The sequence below is a fragment of the Panthera tigris genome, chromosome C1 (assembly GCF_018350195.1).
Source record: "Panthera tigris isolate Pti1 chromosome C1, P.tigris_Pti1_mat1.1, whole genome shotgun sequence".
Classification (NCBI taxonomy): Eukaryota; Metazoa; Chordata; class Mammalia; order Carnivora; family Felidae; genus Panthera; species Panthera tigris.
In genome coordinates this window covers 70,015,424-70,037,202 of record NC_056667.1, presented here as the reverse complement: position 1 = coordinate 70,037,202, position 21,779 = coordinate 70,015,424, and the positions used below count along the sequence as shown (strand labels likewise).

Sequence of the window (21,779 nt, the reverse complement as noted above, 5' to 3'; positions counted from 1 at the left end):
ATTTCATTAGTGTAAGAAAACATTCTGATTTCAATATTATGAAATGAATTGATACTTGCTTTAACTCATAGACTACTTATTTTAGTGAATGTTCCAAGTGTACTGAAAATATGTGCTGCTACAGGTATTGGCTATAGAGTTTTATACATGTCATTTAAGTAAATTTGGCTATTAGCATTGTTCAGATATTCTATATCTTTCCTAATTTTTTTTGCCTACTTGTTCTAGCAGTTACTGAGAGATTGTTAAAACTTCCAACCGTGATTGTGGATTTCGTGTTGTCAATTTTTGGTTCATATACTTTGAAGTTACGAAGGTGTTTCTCTAATTCATTTTTTAAAATTTCTTTGTTATAAAGTGCTCATCTTTCTCTTGCCATATTCTGTGTCTTAAAATTTACTTTCTGTGACTAATGTAGCTGCACTAGTTTCTTTCTTATGGTTACTGTTGGAATGACATATCTTTTCCATCTATTTATCAACTCATCTGTGTTCTTATATTTAAGATGTCTCTGGTAAATAGCATGTAGTTGGGTCATATTTGCTTTAAAATTCAGTCTGACACTATCTGTGTCTTGATCATTTCACACATTTACTGGAATAGTTGGGTTTGTTTTCTCTCTTACCTTTGTTCTGTATCCCATCTGTTCATTATTCCTTTGATGTTCCCTTTATTCTTTTGGAAAAATCAATTATTTTTTGTTATGTTATTTTGTCTTCTCTTTTGGCTTTTTGTTATATTTTTAGCATAATGTTTATAAAAGAAATTACAACATACATCCTTTCATTATAATAATCAACCTTGAATTAAGGACCATAACAATTTCATTTCATTTAGTGACTCCCTCTGACTTTGTGCTGTTAACATCTATTTTACTTTTACATATGTTATAAACCTCAAAATACGTTGTTGTTAGTGTTGTCTAAGCAATTAGTGGTCTTTAATAGTTTTCTAACTAGCTTTTCCTATTTATTCACATTTATACCCTTTCTTGTATTCTTCATTTCTTCATGCAGATCCATGCCTCTAACAAGGGTTATCTGTCTTCAGTTTGAAGAAACTTACTTTAGTACTTCATATTCCTTCATATTCCTTTTATTTTATTTTATTTTATTTTATTTTATTTTTTTAATAGAAAAAAATTTGGCATACAACATTGTGTAAAGACACATTTACATATTTAATATGAGCCTAGAGCCCAATTCAGACTCTGTCTCCCTCTCTCACTGCCCCTCCCCCACTTGCGGGTGTGCACGTGCTCTTTCTCTCTCCCCTTCAAAAATAGACATTAAAAAAATATTTTAAAAAATTATAAGACATTAAAAATAACAGGAAAAAGTGACCCATAATAAAAAGGAAAAAACACTTTAAAAAGCAGGTCTATAAATGATCTCCATGTTAAAATTAACATACAAGGATTTTAAAATAAATACTACACACATATTAAAGAAAATATACATATAAATAAAATTGATTAAAAATGAATAAAATGAATGGAAGATGCAGAATTTCAACAGAGAAATGAAATTTCAAAAACAATTGAAAATATTTTTTCAAAATACAATCAAATACTGAGCTGAAAAATACAATAAAAAATTAAGAAACAACCAGATAGGCTTATGGCAGACTGGGCAGAGCAAAGATATATCAGTGGAAATTATCCAAACTGAAGCACACAAAAAGATAAAAAAAGGAAAAACAGAACAGAGTTTCAAAGATAGATGGAATGCTGTCCAATGATCTAATATATGTGTAATTAGAGTCCCGTAAAGAGACAAATACAAAATAATGAAGCAGAAATATCTGAAGAAATAATGGAGGAAAATTCTCCAAAACCAATAGGATACATTAATCCAGAGCTTCAGGAAATTGAGAAAATTACAAGGAGAATTCATATAAAGAAAACTACATGGACACATGTGTAGCATAAGTGTGGTGGTGATTAATTTTCTCCTTTTTTGTTTGGTCTGAAATTGTCTTTCATTTTGCCTTCTTTCTTAAATGGTTGTTTGGGTATAGAATTCTATCTTGGCAGGCTTTTTTTTCTTTCAGCACTTTTATAGATGTCTTCTGGTTTCTATTGTTTCTATTCAGAAATCAACCATCATTATTCTTGTTTTCCTTCTGGATGTAATACGTCTTTTTTCCCCAGCTGCTTTTTTTTTTTTTTCTCACTCAACATTTTTACTTTGATGTGTCCAAGTGTCACTTTTTCCTGTTATTTTTAATGTCTTATAATTTTTAAAAATTTTTTTTAGTGTTTATTTTTGAAGTGGAGAGGGAGGGAGAGAGTGTGCACGTGAGTTGGGGAGGGGCAGTGAGAGGGAGACACAGAGTGAATTGGGCTCTAGGCTCATATTAAATATGTAAATGTGTCTTTACACAATGTTGTATGCCAAATTTCTTTCTATAAAATGAAGTAAAGTAAAGTAAAGTAAAGTAAAGTAAAGTAAAGTAAAGTAAAGTAAAATAAATAAAATAAAAGTTGAACTAGGTCCAGGCTGGGTTGTAGTAGTTTTATTAGCTTCTTGTTTCAAATGTGCCAAGGATAGACGTTACTTATTGATTATTATAGACCTCATTCTGTATCAGTATCTAAAATCTGTAAGGTTGCAGAGGAGTAGCACTGACTTTTACATACCTCTATCCTCCTACTCCACTACATATTCACTAAAATTGCTGTGGGGCTCCTCTAGATGTTACACTAGCCCACATGACCATTGAAAACTCTGTTGGATTCTCTTTATCCCACTAGAATCTCTCTGTCTATTATAGACATGGTCTCTGCCTTTCTGTATGCAGACTAGACAAATGGTCCCAAAGTAGAAAGTGGCTACTCATGTCTGCTTACCTACAAGAACTTTCCCCCTCTGGTATTCAGTTTCTTTTACATTCCTTTTAAACCACAGCTTTCTGATGTCTTTAAAAAAATGTGATTGTTTAATTTATCTGTCTTTTTCTAGCTGCTATAATGAAAGTATTATCTATTATGACCTTTTTTCTCCTAAGCAGAAACAGAACTCTTTGAGTTTCTTTTTCATTATCTTGTGTTGCTGTCCTTGAAATTCATTGTAGGATTATTATTTAATCAAAACATTATAACAAAAGTATTTTGGTATTTTAATAGCTAAACTTTATTGGATTGAGATGAAGAGTAACTTATTTTACAAATTTCCATTGTACCATGAGATTTCTATATTTTCAAAAACCTTTTTTTAAGGGACACTGAAATATGTCATAATACATAAGTGAAGATATGATATATTTATAGGTTGAATAAATAAAGAAACCATAAATTATACCTCTTTCAGTGTAGGTATTATATCATATTTCTCTGGTTTGCTCAAACATCTACTTCAGTATATGGTTTTATAACTTTTCCCTTTGACTTTAAAATGACTCTAGAAGAGCGTAAGAGAAGATACTATGCCCATAGAATGAAAACTTTTGATAAAGATACTCTTTCATAAAGATACTCTTGAGCAATAGTTAAAATAGTTAAATAGTTAAAATAGTTAAAATTTTGAAAGAATTTTCATTAAATTGTGCCCATTAACCAAATACTAACATTAGATTGTTCTAAATGAAATTATTAGGCCAATCATCAGTTTTCTGCCTGAAGTTGTAATATTATTTTGCACTAATTAAATAGAAATAATTGAAGAAATTGTGCTTTGGAAACTAGAGTGTACTTTTAGAAATTTTAAAATGTTCAATAGGCTAATTTATTGAACTATTGTACTCTAAGATTTAGTAGTGTACTAGAACCTAAGGATACATTTATTTATGATATTAACACATTATAGATTTCAGGTATGTATTTTTTATATTGTCAGATTTTAGTGAAGTTTTCTTCAAGAGATTTTTCCATAACCCTTTATTTCTCCTTTGATCTGAGCAATCTTCATTAAATAGTTCTAGGACTCTTTGTTGTACACTATTTTATGGAGATTAATGAACTTGGAAAAATTCTAGAGTTCATTAGTGACCACAATTTTAATTTGTTTTTAAGGAGGAAGATATTTTAGATCTTCTGGAACAATGTGAAATTGACGATGAAAAACTGATGGGCAAAACTGTCAAGCCTCGAGGACCAAAGGTACAGTACCTCTACATTCTTGTTAGTTTCCCTCATTTTTTTTTAATAGTTTCCCTCATTTTTTTATTCTTTCCCTAATGCTAGTGAAAACCCTATAAGTTAGGGCCAAGAGGGACTTAGAACTAGTACCTTTATTCTATATTCTGTATTACATTTTTCTCATATCCTAGACTTACAACGATCAGAGATGTGTAGCATTATAGATAAGGCAAATCATGACTCTGGAGACCCTCATGGGAAGCCCCACTTATCGTTGACCCAGCAGCATTGAAATTGTGTTCATTAAAATAGGTATGGTTTCTAGGAATAAACAGGAAGCTGTCATGCAGGCAGAAATGAGCAGGCGGTTGCTTTACCTTCATCTGCTCTTTAGTGATGATAGCTACATGCTATTTTTTTTTTTTTTCATATGTCAAAGTCCTTGCTAGTAGAGTAGGAAAATATTGAGTTTCTAAAATCTTGGAAACATTTTTTATTGTTTTTTTAAACTATGTTTTTTGTTTGTTTTTAGTTTATATTTCTGCAATACAAAGCTATCTTTATGTCCTTACACACATCAGCATGCTCTGTCATGCTTTTTTCATGCCTCTGGAATGCCTTCCTATTTAAAAAAATCATTCATTACTTGACTGATTAGAGATCCCCTTCTAATCTAGCTGACCCCTTGCTGCCTCTGTGTAATCTTCCCTCACTCCCCTAGTTAGACTTCCTTCTTCTGCTTCTTCTGCTGTGCCACAAGTAACACTTCGTAGAGCAGCTGTGACAGTTGTGTGCATATTTGCTTTAGTATGAATTTGTAAGTTCTTTGAGGGTAGGAAGCGTGTTGTCATTTTTATACCTCTAGCACCTAGTACAGTGTCTGGCACTTAGAAGGTTCTCAAAAACCATTAGTTAAATTTGTTGAATGTGTCCACCAAAACCTTATTGGCTGGTGGAAGAAAAAATAGGTGCACCAAAACCCAGGTATATTGTGGCAAGTGGTGTAATAAAGGAAGAGGAAAGGGCGACACTAACATAGAGAAGAAAAGGATTGGTAGACTATGAATGGCCTCGTAAAGGAAATGCCATTTAAACTTGGTCTTGAAAAATGAGTAATGCTTTAATCTTTTAAAAGCAGGAGAAGGAGGGGCACCTGGGTGGCTCACTCCGTCTGTTAACCATCTGACTGGCTCTGGTCATGATTTCACGGTTCGTGAGTTCAAGCCCCACGTCAGGCTCTGTGCTATGAGCACAGAGTCTGCTTTGGATCTTCTGTCTCCCTCTCTCTCTCTCTCTGCCCCTCCCCTGCTCGTGCTATCTCTCTCGCTCTCTCTCTCAAAAATAAAATAAAAATTAAAAAAAAAAAGAGCAGGAGAAGGATGTTCAGGGTAGAGGAAATATTTAAGGCAAGGACATGGAGGTGTGACACTGCATAGAGTATTGGAAAGAAAAGAAAGAATTTGGAATGACTCAAATGGAAGATTCCTGAGGAGTAAAACAGTGCAAGATGAATCTGGTGAAAAATATGTATCTGGTGGACAGCAGAGACCTTGGATCTTAGGCACCATTCTTCTGAAATATGTACTTTATACTGAAGAATTGTGGAAGATGTTGTTGATAATGCCTTTGGAACAGATATATTTCAGACTATCTGTAAAAGTGAATAGTTTTTAAACTTTATGTATTAATTATTGCAATTCAGCAAACCAGTTATGAGACAACTCGGGGACACAATATTTATGTTAGAACGACAAATGCAAAGTCCCTGAGACAGCCTTCTACTGTCATATTTTTCTTTGCCTCATCAAATAAGGCTTCTCATTCAAATAAAAATATAAGCTCCTGGAGGGCAGAATTCATATGATGTATTTTTTTCAACCCCTCTTATTTCTAGGCAAGTGGTGGAAACTAACTGTATTTGTTGAAATGAAATGAATTGGTTGGTTTCTGTAGTTATTAATGTCAGTAATATTTCCAAGTGGTTGAAAGCTGCATAATTGGTCTGAAGTAAAAGCATTTTTATAACTTTTAACTTTATGTACACTGAAGGTCTGGGCTGAGCCAAACTTCAAAGCAGGCTTTCCTTCATAGAGGGATGACATCACAGGGGACGCCTGGGTGGCTCAGTCGGTTAAGCCTCCAACTTGGGCTCAGGTCATGATCTCGAGGTTTGTGAGTTTGAGCCCCACGTCGGGCTCTGTGCTGACAGCTCAGAGCCTGGAGCCTGCTTCGGATTCTGTGTCTCCCTCTGCCCCTCCCCTGCTCACACTCTGACTCTCTCTGTCTTTCAATAATAAAAAAATGTTAAAAAAAAATTTTTTAAAGGGATGATATCATATGCTACACATTAATTTCCAGTGTGTTTATAGTAGAAGAATAATTGAAGATAGTGCAGGTTAAATGAAATGCGTACTAGGAGAAATAATAATTTTCCCTTATTTGAGAAACTAAGAAATATTAATTAACGATATAAATAATAAATACCACATAAAGTATTAGCTATTAGCATTGTTGTTTTTTTTTTTTCAGCTGAGTGGTAGGGACATAAATATTTGTTTTACTAATCTTTCTGCTATTTTTATATTTTTATGTCTGACCCAATTCATAATAAAATTGGACATAAAAATAAGTAGTATGGTTTGCGTCCTAAGTCAATGCCACTTTACAGATTCCATTTTGTAATTAGGCACTGTTCAAACTTTATGCTGCTATGACTTCTTATGAATTATTGCTTGAACAGTGTGTTGGTCAAAAAGTCCCAAGTGCACATATGACACAAAGGTTCAGCTGTCTGCTTCCCCTTGTGATTCTTTATAGGATCAAATAACTTATTACGTAGTCAGCTCTTTAAGAAACCTTAAAGCTGTTTGCCTACATGAAAGAGGGCATTACTAGCAAGCCCGGTCGTGCCAGTGTTTCTTCTGGTTCTGTGAGACTTCTGAAGAAACGTGTTTCCTGTAGAATCCATATTCCCCAGGACTGTCAGAATGTTTGATGATTGTGTACTAGTCAGTGTTTGCATATATATCTCTTTGAACATTGCCAGTGCTCAGTAAATATTAGACTATCAAAAGGAAAGCATACTTTGAAATACAGGTTGGTACCTTAGCATATGAAATTACTTTCCTGCTTTTGTTATTTTTCATCCTGTGGAAAGGCAGTAACTTTAAGAGGATCATGCTTGGGCTCACTGTGTATTCCAGGCACTTCATGAAATGCTATTTCTCTCTTTATCTTTCATCCTACACTGATACACAAGAAGATATACCTTGATATTTCCGTGAAATCCCACGGTAACCAAGGATTTCATTATGGTGTATGCTAACATCAAAGCATTTTTGTTTAACAGAGAACAAGAATCTAGTATACAACTACAGGCACCTTTCCCAGCAGGAGTAAGAGGCATATGGTTTGTATAATAAATAGTCTCCTAAAATGACTAAGTCAGAAAAATGTCTTGTTCTTGGTTGTGCACATTCTTTCTGAAGTGAAGCTGTCCCACTTTCCTTTTATTCCTTCGGCTGGCATCATTGGAGACATATTGATTGGGAGGTTGGGAGACAAGTAATTCTAATGGAGATTTTGGAACATAATACCATTTTGAATCATTACAGATTTTCCCTTCTTCTTGGCACCTGTCCTCCAAAAATTCATGCCATATTGATTTTTACATTATATTAATTTTTTTTATGTAGCATGAGCAATGAAAAGCAGTGTTACTCCATTATGGCCAGACCTATATGTCATAGTTAGAAATGAGAAAAGACAGGAATTGTTCATGACCAATATGGAAAGTAGATAATTAACTAAAAATTTTTATTTGTGAAAATATCCACAGCAAATTAGACATGTGAGGAATACCTTGCTTCTTGTTATATGTTATCTGAGTGGATAGGCTCATAGACTCTGTTTTATGATGTGACCTTACTTGACTTACAGTGATTTATGTTACTTATAGTGGTTTAACTGGCTGCTGCTTTCTTACCCTTTTTTGCCTCTCTTCCCCTTGCCTCTCTCCTTCTCTCTTTCTCTTTCTCTCAGAAGCAACATACATTCACACACACAATTATTGAGTGACTCTGAACATCAGTGGTACAATAAAAGTACATCTTCGTGTTTTGATAAGTACAAGTAATCTCTTTGTATGGAATGAAGAAAAGTGGTTATGCAGAATGATTACGTTTCTGATTTTTATATTTTCGTATCAAATATTTTCTTTTATTTTGTTATTCTGTGTGAATACTCTGGTCATTTATTCAAATCATGCAGAAACAGCATTCTCCTCGTTATGACTGAACTATATCATTTAAGAAGGAAAATTTTGCAGAAACGAACAATTAGTGAATAGCACTGTAGCAGTCATACTTGGGGGATTATCAGGCTTTTGTGAAAAGCAGCAGGCATAAACAGGAAATTAAAAATAGTAGCTAATCATGCTAATAGTTTGTTAATTTTTTGAATTCTAACAGAATAACACATTTCCCTCTATTTTAGCCTCTGTCCTCCATGCCTGAGAGCTCTGAGGTAATGAGAAGACAGAAATACTATAGCAGTGACAGCAGTTATGACAGTAGCAGCAGCTCTTCGGAATCAGATGACAATGAAAAGGAAGAATACCAAAATAAGAAAAGAGAAAAACAAGTTACGTATGACCTTAAACAGTCCAACCACTACAAGTTAATTCAACAATCCAGTAAGTTAATTTCTTCTAATTTAGTTGTTATATGAAGAATTATGGAACTGAAATTACTGAACTCAATAAAAGACCTTGGGCCAAATGAACCCTTGTCGTGTGTGAGGAGACCTGGATTCTTTCCCGCTTCCTTCCCTAACCGGACCTGGGCACAACCCACAATCCCTTTCAGGCTCTGTAGATAGAAAACAAAAGGTTTGAGTCAAGGATCTCTTACAGTCCATTGTCTTATATTTCATAGTTTTTGTTAAGTGCTAGATTTTTGCATGGATTTTATAAAACGTGCCTCATGGCTGCTAATCTGGTAATTCATTCTCTTTTAAGAGAGAATTCTCTTTTAATTCATACTCTTTTAAGACAGTATGTTCTCTCATTCCATTCCCCATTTTCCCTTCCTCCTGGTCACCCATTTTAGTTTATATTCTCACCTATAAAAATGTGTATCTCTCTAGGCATTTGACTTGATCATCAATTCTGTGAGCCACAGAATTGTGAAATAGTTGAAGTTTTGTTCCCTCATTTCCATCAGGGCTAAACACTTATGTGAGGGCTTTTGGGATGCAGCAAGTATTCAGGAGAGTAGCCGACCAGCTGCTGTGTTGTCTTCTTTCTGGTTTCCTCTTTTCTCTTTCTTCTTTTATTTCTTTTCACATTTTCTCTCTCCTCCATTCTGTCGTTCATTCCTTCCTTGATTTCAGAGGTGTCCACAATTCTTCTTTCATCCCCAAATGTCCAGTGTGGTATTGCTCTTTTCCCAGGCTCATTGGATACTCCAGTGTAGGGCTTTTCTTAACTCCCATCTCTGCTGTCTCTCCCTTGTTCTCTGTTGTCCCAGGGCTCTACTAAAGAGACCAGTTCAATCATGCAGTAAACACAACTGTGAGCCTTTGTTGATCTCCAGCAGTGGTTTGTTTAATATGTTATTTCCCTGGTATTGAGTGGATTTTAAACCTGGCCTTCCATGCTTTGGCACATAACATAAGGAATACAGCACAAACATGAAAATGTTTAATTATTCTTTTACCAAATTACCATGAAGATTTTTAATGGTCTTTCTTTTCTTTTTCCTTTACTTTCTTTTACTGAATTATTCCATAAATATACATGCTAATATATGTCCTGTCTTTGAGAGTTTATGTGTTTGGAGGGAACATAATGCATTATGTTCCATTTCATTTATTTAATTACTCATTTAAGATGTTTATTGAGCACTTGTTCTAGAATTTGCAAGCTATTTTATCAATTACTTCCTTTTTTTCTTAAAGACACCTTAAGTACTTTCAATATGTCTATACGTAAGGAGGGCTCTGTTTCTCTTTTGGAAGCTGACATTGTCCTGCCTAGATTTCATCAGTTTTTTGTTTGTTTTTTTTTAATGTTTATTTATTTTTGAGACAGAGAGAGACAGAGCATGAACGGGGGAGGGGCAGAGAGAGAGGGAGACACAGAATCAGAAGCAGGCTCCAGGCTCTGAGCCATCAGCCCAGAGCCCGACGCGGGGCTCGAACTCACGGACCGCGAGATCGTGACCTGAGCTGAAGTCAGACGCTTAACCGACTGAGCCACCCAGGCGCCCCTCATCAGTTTTTTTTTTTAAGCCCTCTTCAGTTGCTTAAGGTGTGCATTCCTAAGAGCATGAGCCGACAGAGGATAGCATAGAGAATATGTTGCTAGGATTTCTATAGCTCTGAGAGTGTTCTTTGTTCTCAGACCAACAGGCTAATAAATTGAGATCAGAAAAATAGCGTATTAAAAATGTTTTTAAGTGTGAATTCACATTTTAAACATAGCTTAATTCAGTTACATATCTTTTTATTTATTAGTTATATTTTATTTTTATAGTCATTAGGAATTACCTCAAAGGTTTAAATTTGTTTTATATTCTGTCTTTAATATTACACTAGGGAATAGCCACAAACGCTCTTTGAGGCTTCTCTCAAAAGTAATGCTAATGACGGAGGACAAAATCCAGATTATGTGTAACATTTGTTAACTTAGGAAATTCAAACTTGCTATAGTTTCAGAGGTATATTGTGGGTTGATATAAGATGTTCATAAATGAAAAACGATAGGAAATATTTTCTCACATAATTTGTGTATGCAAGTTATAACCATTTTTTGTTTATCTACTTATTGGCATGTCTAGTGATTTAATTATTCTGTCTGAATTTCCAGTGTGTGCAGGGGAAAAATGGGAATCTGTGGTGATTCAAGAGAAAGGATATTTTTCCTTCTGCACCTGTGATCAGGTTATACAGGTCCAAACTGTCACCTTAAGCCCTCAAAGAGAGCAGGACCAAGGCGTAGGAGTAGCACACACTTTTGTGTGTTTTCTTGGTAGAAGGTTGAGCAGTGGTGTGTTTTCCACACAGCCCTTTTCTAGAAGCATAGTCCTTTCCAAAAAAAGATACGACTTTCAGGTTCAGAAGAAAGTTAATAGTTAGAAAAAATGGAAGTTTTTTTTTAAACACCTTTTGTAATAAGCTTTAATGAGTATACTTTTTTGTACTTTCCAGAACCACATGGTTTTAGGCTTATCGTGTACTCAAAATATCCATTAGAAATACATCCCTAAATATAAGGTTTATGTCCATTGCCTTTATAAAGGTTTAAATTTTTTTCAACAGCTAATGAAGAGAATTATTTGGGTATTCAACCTGCCTTCATGTGAGTTTTATTAAATTATTTAATTAGTGAAGACTGATATATTCCCCAAGCAGAGAGAAAATATAGAACAGAGGGTATAAAGAATATATGAACTAAAAAGGATATAAATGTATACTATTGAGTGATATTCTATTTCCCTGTGCAAGGAATCAAAATTTACCTGGAACAGTTGGTTCTCTTTCATAAATGGTCTCAATATGCATTGGGGAAGATATTCTATGGTTTTCCCTAGTTTGTTCTGATAATCCTCTAGATCCAGACATTTTTTTTCTTGACTTAAATCTTTACAATGGGAATTTAAACCTATTTTTTTTCCTGTCCTGTGAATAAGAAGACTGTCTAGTCCCACTCTTGTAATAACCAATTACATACTTAAACTCCATTAGGATAATCTTTATGTTTTTCTTCTGTTTTATTTATTTTTTTCATGGTTTCTGAAATATAACATCCATTTATCCTGGCCACTCTCTAGACTCCTTTGCATCCTTCCCTATGAATCTTGCTATAAAGTATTCTATTTTTAACCTATACACAGATTATTCTAATAAACTGTCAGTCTAATCCAAAGATAGTAGATGGCATAATGCTTTAGAAAGAGGGAGGACACTGATGTTATGTAGGTCAGGACTTAAACCTGAGCTTTGCCACTTTCTCATCATGTGGCCTTGAGAAAGTTCTTCCTCTGAACCTCCAGGGGATGGAGATTCCTACTTCAGAGGGTTTCTGTGAGGATTAAGATAAAAGTGTATCACCAGGCAAGATGCCTGGCTTATAGAAGATGCTCCATACATGTTAGTTTTCCTTCCTTCTGGTTCTTTTATGTCACATTTCAAGAACAGAACTGTTTAAGAATTGTTCTCATGGTTGCCATTCTTCATACATGACAGGGGTTCTGCACCAAATTTACTGTTTATATTGAAGAATTAACTTCAAACTCATATTCTCATGATGATGTCTATGTTTTTTACATTTATGGCCATCCTGCTACCATGTGGTCTAATTGTTAGTTTAAATAAACTCAATGAAGTGGGAAACTTCTAACTGGCTACTGTACTATCATCCCTCTTCTCCATCATAATAGGCTCTATTAGGCGTTCAGTCAGTTGCCCTCGGTCCATCTCTTCTCAATCACCTTCCAGTGCAGACAACCGGCCGTTTTCTGCTCAGCAAATGATATCAGCATCCCGGCCGGCTTCAGGGTCTCGGTCGCATTCCTTAAACCGTGCTTCCTCCTACATGAGGCATCTGCCTCACACTAATGAAGCCAGCTCTACTAACTCTCAGATGGTAAGTCATCTATTTCGCTCCGAGATTACAGGAAGCACTACACTCAGGATTTAGGTGGTAAAGGGATCAGTGGGGAGGAGGACAGGTTGAACCTCAGATCCTTTCTATAATTCAACTCATGGTCTTCTGGAATTTGAGTTATTCATCCAACTTAGCCTATAACTTAGTATGAGTTCTTCAAAAGCAGACTCTACTATATCATAGAACTTGAGGATGGACACTGAGAATAACGTTTTATGTCCATTTGCTGATGGTCTAGGGTAATTTTGTTGAAAATCATCTGAGTAAATGTGTCACCTTGCAGTGTATTGTGCAGTATATATGTAAATTTGGGGGAATTTGTTGGATAGTAAATTTTCCTTAATGGGATGATTGATTAATAGGTTAAAAAAAACAAACCATTGATAACTTATCCTTAGGCTACTGAAGTATAACATAGTTCATAATGTTTTCTTCATGTTAACATACAGCATATTCCCTCCTTAGCACAAATCCCAGAGATTCAGTGTTAAGGAGGTCAGTGAACTTATTTTGCAACCAGGCATAGTTGTAGGTGCTCAAATAGATATCTCAAGGCACCTACACATAGGCCAGGGATTTATTTGTTTATTTAATGTGGATTATGTTCCCAAAGAGAAAAGTCTAGAAAATATAAATGGATGAATTTCATTTGGTAACTATCAATAATTATTTTTTCTAATCAAGAATTGCATAAGGTATATGGAACAAATGGAACCGACCAGGAAGTCTTTTTTAAACACTTACATTTTATTTTAGTGTTTTGTGCTAAATAAACTACAACTGTGTGGAAGTGTGAAAGACATTCTTGGAAAATCATATCCATTTAATCCTAAGAATAAATGTAAAAAAATTTTTTTCTTTTTGTTATTTTTTTAAATTAAAAGTGCATCATTTTTACCTAGAAATATCTTTCAGATTATAGTGGCACAATGAAATAAGACCCCCTCCAAATATCTGTATTCTTTCAAATTTAAGAGTGAGTCTTTGCGGCAACCGAGAACAAAGGAACAAGAAGACCATCTAACAAGTCAGACCTTATTTGTCCTCAAGGACATGAAGATCCGGTTTCCAGGAAAATCAGATGCAGAATCATTACTTCTGATAGAAGATGTGAGTATTTAACGTATGAAATTCCAAGGTGGTTGCACCTTTTTATTGTTCTTCTTAAAATATTAAAATTTATTTCCTGATAGCATCATTCTGAATGTCATGGTAAACTTAATGTTCTTTTCAACCTCCACAAGCTTTAGAAAATACAGGGGTTATTTTAATTTTTATGATTTATGAGCAGTGAGATCACCATATCAATAAAGCAGAATATCTTTTAGGGTATAGTCCTGTTTTAATATTAAAATGATGAAATTGCCTCATAAGTGAGAATAATTAGTGTTAAATAATTACTGTTCGTAATGATGAAAAAAATACCAAGTTAAGCCTCCTTCTGTAAAGATTTAGAAGGATCTAACATGGAAGGAATTGTAATGAAAAAAGTAGGGCCCTCAGTATAAAATATCAAGAATATTTGAATGTGGCTCCTTGAATGGTTTTGGTTTTGGTCAGATTTTGAAATGGCTTATGTTGGGGGTTTTTCTTGTTATAAACACATTTGCACCACCCAGTGGAACATTCTAAAATGACACAGTCCTAAAATTCATATTAAAGTCAAGGACTTTTCCTTACTTCTATTTTAGAAAGAATGTCCAACTTTTAGATATTTCTGGTGAAAGAGCATTTCTTCAGTCACAGATTAATTTCATTTAAACATCTATTTCAAATTGACATGCTTAGATAATCCCCCAGTAACAGAAGGTTGTTTTCTGGTTTCCCTGTTCTGTTTGGTTTGGTTTTGGTTTTGGTGGGTTTTTGGTTTTTTGGGTTTTTTGTTGTTGTTGTTGCTGTTGTTGTTGTTCCAGAGAAGAAGACACCATCTAGTGGCCAATTGTAGGATAAGAACCACAACAATGCACTTGGCCTTTTTCATGTTTTAGCATTACTTTAGACCTATCTAAAGGAACTGTCTAGAAACAAACAAAATAATAATAAAAATTTAACTTTCTTAGCTAAAAAATTAATAGTGGCAATTTCTATTTTGTAATCATGACATAGTTATAAGCAAAACCCCCCAAGTATTATTCATTGTATTGTTATATATATTTTTTAAAAAGTGAAAATGATATCTTGCTTACCAAGATATTTGTTACATTGAGGAAAAAGGAGGAAAAGTGAACATTAATTATAAAGCTTTATGTACATTTGTTTTTATTTACATATTAATCTTATTCAATCAAGTTCTGGGTAAAAACAAAGTTTTTGTACGTAAATTTTACTTAGAGATATTAGCTACATACCACCTTTTTGAATTAGGTAGAAGAAAAATTAGATAGAGAGTAGAACTAATATTTGTGGCTGATGTGATTATTTTATAAAGAATATATATGGGCTTATAGGGACACCTGGGTGGCTCAGTTGTTTAAACATCCAACTCTTGATTTTGGCTCAGGTCATGATCTTGCAGCTGTGCGATCGAGCCCCACATCCAGCTCCATGCTGGGAATGGAGTCTGCTTAAGATTCTGTCTTTCCCTCTCCCTCTGCCCCTCCCCCGTGCACACGCACTATCAAAACAATGAACAAAAAACCAAGGTAACAAAAAATAGAGAGTATAAATAAAATGTAACGAATAATTCTATAAGACATTAGACCGTTTACTATATGTTCACCATACACAGCAAATATTTTAATCTGTTTGCTATAGTATATATTACTGGAATATATATTTAGAAATTTTGAAGCTTTGTACCAACAAAAACCCAATAAACAAAACAAAGGGATAATAGAATATATATGGGCTATCTTTTAATGTGTTGTTCAATATTCTGTTACTATGGGTGCTGTGTAAATAGAGCTCTTAAAATTAAAATGGAAAATCTGTGTTTTGGACTTCTTCCCAAATCTTATGTACCTCAAGACATTTGACTTTCATTTATTAGAGACTGTGTACTTTTAACAGCAAAAAAGAGAAAACTTTGGATTCAGATGGCATGTCTTTATGAAAGTAAACATTCTTTGTTGCAAGTAATATTACAGTGCTTCCGTTTCACAAATTAATAATATTGGTTTCACCCCATTTATTTCTCTTTTGTTACTTTTAAGGAAAATTTTAGATTAAGTTTCTTAATCTTTCTCTCCCAAAACAGATCATTGATAACTGGAGGTATCATAAAACAAAAGTGGCTTCATATTGGCTCATAAAATTGGACTCTGTAAAACAACGAAAAGTGAGTAATTCCAAAAATAGTTTTGCCCTTTGGGATTATGTATTAAGATCATTCATCCATATCCATAATCAAGCTATATACATCTTCATTTGTTTACTCATTTCTTCCACAAATATTTGTTGCACACCTACTGTGTTTCGGGCACTGTTCTAGGTTCTGAGGATAAAAGAAGTGAATTTAAAACAAGCCCTGTGGTCTCATAGAGCTTATATTTTAGTTCAGGTGTTTGATAATAAACAATATATAATAGAATGAAGGGCAATTCTACTGGGTAAGTACCTGAAGAAAAATAAATCAGAGTGAAAAAAAGAAAGAAGGTAACATGGGAGCAGAGACCTTAAGGAAATGCTACTATGCAGATAACTGCAGTTACAATGTATCAATCAGGCAGAGGGAAGAGCAGATACAGAGGGCCTGAGGTGGATGTTAGCTTGAGGTGTCCCTGAAGCATAGAAGGACCATTTTATTCCCTTATTTATAGGATCATTGGCTTGTGTTGGTGAAGAGTGAGTGAGGGGTGGTGAACGCTAAAGTTGGGTATATGGGCAAGGGTCAGATCACAACTTCATGGGCTGTCTAAAGACTTTGGATTTTATTCCAAGTAAGGGAAAGCCACTGAAAATTTTGAGCAGAAGAGGTATACAGTCCATGTACTTTTTGTAATCTAGAAGATGGAAAACTGTAGGTAAGTTGATAATTAAAATGAAATAGGCCAGAAGCAGATTAAAGTATTTATAAGATACCTATAAATAAATACTTATTTATAAATACTTATAAAGTGTTTATACAATATACTTACAATACATGATAAATGTGACATTTTAAAGACTTGAAGAAATGATCATTTTCCCCCCAAAATGATACTGAAGCAATTGGCTACCTCTTTGTAAGAAAATTAAGTCAGAGTCTTATCTCTCACCATATGCAAAAATAAATTGCAGATAGACTGCACTTTATATGTAAGAAAAGGAAAATATTAAAAGTTTTAAGGAAAAGAATATGTTTATAACCTTAGAATGGGGGAACCACTTCTTAAGAAAGACTTTAGACCCAGAAATCTTAAGGAAAATACTGACAGATTTGATTACATGAAAATTTAAACCAAATTAAAGGGCAGAAGCTGTGAGGGGCATGGGAGGAGGGGTGTGGAGGAAGACAGACATTTGTAACACATAAAACACAAAGTAATACCAATAAACCAAAACTTTCTACAAATCAACCATCAAAAGACAAACTATCCTATAAATATTAATAAATAAAATGGCAAAGTACATAAAAAGACCATGAAAAGACAATTTATGGATCTTCAAATAGCCAATTAACATGTAAATAGATCCTTGGCCTCACTAATGATGAAGGAAAAGCAAGTAAAAGCCATCATATTAGCAAAAATTAATCAGACAGATAATATCCAGTGATGGAAATAGTATGGATAAAGGGCCTTTGCTATATCATTAGAGGGAGGATACATTGATACAACTCCATAGACAGGTGATTTGCAGTCTCTATTAAAATTACAAATTTTCATAACCTTGATGCAGCAAAACCACTTACAGCATTCTATCCAACAAAATAATTGTCTGTGTGTATGAAAGATTTACATGTGTGAGCATTCATTGCAGTGGTATGTGTGAAAGCAAAACATTTGAAGTAGCCTAAATATCTTATCAATAAATTTATGGTTAAATATAGTGCATCCACACTATTCAGTTTCATTAAATTGAATACTATTCTGGAATCATAGATCTTAACCTGAGAGATAGCATCAGATTATGGCTAGTAACATATGAAACAAATATACATTAGCAAAATCAGCCAGTGGTAGCTAATCATGAGTGAAAGGATACAATCAATAAGGTGTCACCCAAAGGCCATGAGTCCATCCGCTATCAGGCATCCCTTTTCACACGTCCAGAGGCATTCTGGCTTCAGAGTGATAAGTGCCAACTATGTGTGGTTCACCTGCGTACGGAGGGAGCCTTCCAAATGTGAGTGGCCTTCATTTTTCTTCTCCATTAGTCACCCATGTAGTCTTTGTGACTAACTTCTGTTCTCCAGTCAGCTGAAATAAAAAGATTGATTTACTATGAATGTTGTCCCATAGAACTTTCTGCAAAGATGGTAATATATGCTATATTTGTGACGTCCAAAGGAGTGGTCACAGACACGTATGGCCATTGAGTGAGCACTTAGAATGTGGCTATTGTGACTGAGGAACTGAACTTTTAATTTAAATTTAAATTTAAATAGCCAAATGTGTCTAGTGGCTACTGTAGTTGACAGGGTGGATCTAGACAGATCAGGGGCAGCCTTCTAATATGTTCTTAGATAAGAACTTTCTCAGTTATCTTCCTGCTGAGAAATTCCATTAAAGGGTTTGCAAGAGTGTCCAGTAAGGTCATGATCGCCTTGGGCATCTCAAAGAAGGAGCACCTCTGTCAACTTGTTCCTTTCTATATGCCATCCAAAAGGATATCAGGATAGTAAATTAAACAAACGTGTCATGTCGTACAATAATATGTGTTGTCCCATTTTAAGTGACTTATGTGTATATACTATTTTAAATATATATATCTAGCATAAAAAATTTTTAAAAACTAGGTACCAAATTGTTGAGAGGATATATTTCTAGAGGGTAGACTTATTGAGCCACAGGAAGGAAAGAGGTGACATTTGCTGTCATTCTTACCTTTTTTGTAGATTTCTATACTTTTTTCAAGTTAAAATAATCTTTTCAAAAGTGGCAGAATGACAGGGAGACACAGGCATTCCTGTGAAGCCTGTCTGGATTCCCCTACAATCACGTGTTATGTTTCCCTATTCTAAATCTTCATGGCACTTTGTACTCAGTTGTATTTATGATCTGCCTTGAGAGATTTTTCTATTAATTTTTCCCCACTTCTCTAAAAGCCAGGTGCTTGTCTTACTTTGTAGTTACCTGTAGGAAGCTTTCTGTAACCACTTATTAAGTTGATTCAATTCTAGGTTCTTTTATGAACTCTATCAATGGCAAGCTCACTTCTCTCTGCCTCCTCCTTTCTTCACTAGTGATGTGTGTTTATTTGAAAAATTTTTTAACATTTATTTATTTTTGAGACAGAGAGAGACAGAGCATGAATGGGGGAGGGTCAGAGAGAGAGGGGGACACAGAATCCGAAACAGGCTCCAGGCTCTGAGCTGTCAGCACAGAGCCCGACGCGGGGCTTGAACCCGCGGACCGCGAGATCATGACCTGAGCCGAAGTCGGACGCTCAACCGACTGAGCCACCCAGGCTCCCCGATGTGTGTTTATTTGAACAGCAGCTACAAACGAGGACGCCATTCTGTTTTTTCACGTGTGATTTGAGAAGGTCTGATAAACATTGTAGAGGATGATCAGAGGATGTGTGTGAATAGTAATGACTTTTGTGAACTGGAAGAAAACTATTTCACGTTTTAGGATTGTTATGTTCAATTTATAAATTGAGTTTATAAATTTTGAGTAAAATTAAACAATTTCTTGTAAATTTACTTGCAAGTAGTACATCTACTTCTCCTGTACTGATGTCCTCTAAGAATATTTGGAGTGAGTTGTGTTTGTGTAGCCCTTTCCTTCATTTCCCAGATGTGTAGCCACATGTCCATGCTTGTCACACACTGTCATGTTACAGGAGTGGAAGCGCCAGTGTGAGGGGGCAGAATTTTTTAATACAACTTACATACCTAGGTATCCTTTCTTTGAGCCCTTTGGTGGCTTCTTCCATTCCGGCATAAACCGAAAGTACTCTGTGTCCTCTATGCTTGTAAAAAGTAGTAAGACGTCGCATCTTCAATGCACAACGTGTTACAGTCCCATAGTTTACACTACCCAAGCAGTTAAGGAAGTTCTGCAGAAGGTAATTTAATACTTGTGTTTTTGGCAGAAGAATCTGTAGCTGAATATTGACTCTCAGAGAACAGAAAGGGCTGATCTTAGCTAGAGCAAGTTTATCCTGCCACGTTGCCTGCTTTCAAGGAAGCCCTGAAAGATGGCTCAGGAATAGTAGGCCTAGGCTATGATGGAAAGGAAAAGGCCAGAATTTACACATCTACAACTTGTTTGCAACAATTTTTCGTGGTAACGTCATGATCACTGCGTTTCTTTCTCTTCCCTCAACCCTTTTTTTTAAGACACTGTTTTTCCAAAACAAACTCTAATTTCTCAGATACATCATGAAAGGTGAAGTGCTCCTGGGAAAAGAAACAGAAGGCAGCTCTCAGCAGCATTTGTCATGTGATGACACTCTCCCCCTCACTGCCAGGGCCACTGAGGAGCTGTCACCCATGAGGAATTATTGGGATAATAAGGAAACAAATTTTTGTAAATTTCTCCTTTTTGTAAAATTTACCCTGCCAAATGTATGTGTTCTTTCACCCATGCCCACAAAATAAGCATAACAAATACACATACCATGAATGCAAATCATAAGGCCAGCCAACGGTGGAGGTCTTGAGCTCTAAGAGACATAAACACAGAGTTTTTAATTGGGATTTTTTTGTTGTTGTTTTTATGTTTTGTTCATTTAATCAATAGCATTAGAATGAATGAAGTGAAGTACTTAAAATTTAGCCCAGATAGGATAAGTATAGAGATATATTATAAAATAATCATTGGGACAAACTTAAGTATGTTTGTCTGCTCTAGTTGTATATATGTATATGTATATATTATAATATATACATACTTTTTCGCTACCTCTTCCCAATCTTGTTTTGTTTCAAATGAAATCAAGAGGTAAAGTGAGATAAGAGAATGACTGAAATATTTTTTTCTTGCAACAAGAGAGCTAGTATAATAATGAGTTGAAAAGTACATTGAAAAAAAATTAAGCTTTATATGTTGATAAGGGGCAATATTAGATAGTGGAAAGAGGTACTGGACTTGTAGTCATGTGGATTTCAGTTAAATACTGCCTCTGTCCTTTACTTGGGGCAGGTAACTTTTCAGAATTTCTGAGATTTTTAACCTTAAGATTTGGAGGGTTTTTGTAAAGAAATGAGACATCATATGAGAGGGTGTTCTGCCTTAGGAGGTATAAAATGCAGGCTGATTTTGTTTTCCTACTAAGGATCATCATACCAGGCTGTTTCTCCAATGTGTTTTATTTAACAGTGCTTCCCCCTTATTCGCGGGGGATTCCGAGTCCCCTAGTGGATGCCTGAAAATGGGGATAGTACTGCATCCTGTAGATATTCTGTTGTTTCTCATACATATATACATACCACTGGTAAAGTTGAATTTATAAACTAGGCACAGTAGGGGATTAACAGCAATAACTAATAATGAAATAGAATAATTATAACAATATGTTATAATAAAAGTTGTATAAATATGGTTTCTCTCTCTCTCAAAATATCATATTATACTGTACTCACCCTTCTTCTTGTGATGACGTGAGATGATAAAATGCCAACATGATGAGATAAAGTGAGGTGAATGCCGTAGTTATTGTGACGCAACGTTAGGCTACCATTGACCTTCTGAGACTACGTCCGAAGGAGTATCCATTTGCTTCCGGACAGTGGTTGGCCTCGGGTAACTGAAACTGTGGAAGGTGGAACTGCAGATACAGCGAGACTACTAAGAGTTCAGTTCTTCAGATGTAGAATTATTTTATGTAGAGTATGTGGAAATGAGGTATAAAAAAATTGTCTGTTGGGTTGTAATATATTAACCATTTATTTGGCCATCTGTTTGAAACCTGTGCTATTGCTTTTTAAAGCCAAAAACTGCATCC

The 21,779-nt window shown here is 34.9% G+C and overlaps 1 protein-coding gene across 2 annotated transcripts in view; it reads left to right on the top strand.

Moving 5' to 3' along the window:
* The window catches only part of TTLL7 (tubulin tyrosine ligase like 7), a 142,008-nt gene that overhangs the window by 84,544 nt on the left and 35,685 nt on the right, over positions 1-21,779 (top strand). For both annotated transcript variants that reach the window (XM_042997676.1, XM_042997677.1), the window contains exons 14-18: positions 4,013-4,099; positions 8,573-8,771; positions 12,520-12,725; positions 13,722-13,856; positions 15,943-16,023. In XM_042997676.1, coding sequence (XP_042853610.1) covers positions 4,013-4,099; positions 8,573-8,771; positions 12,520-12,725; positions 13,722-13,856; positions 15,943-16,023 — 708 coding nt within the window. The remainder of the gene's footprint in view (positions 1-4,012; positions 4,100-8,572; positions 8,772-12,519; positions 12,726-13,721; positions 13,857-15,942; positions 16,024-21,779) is intronic.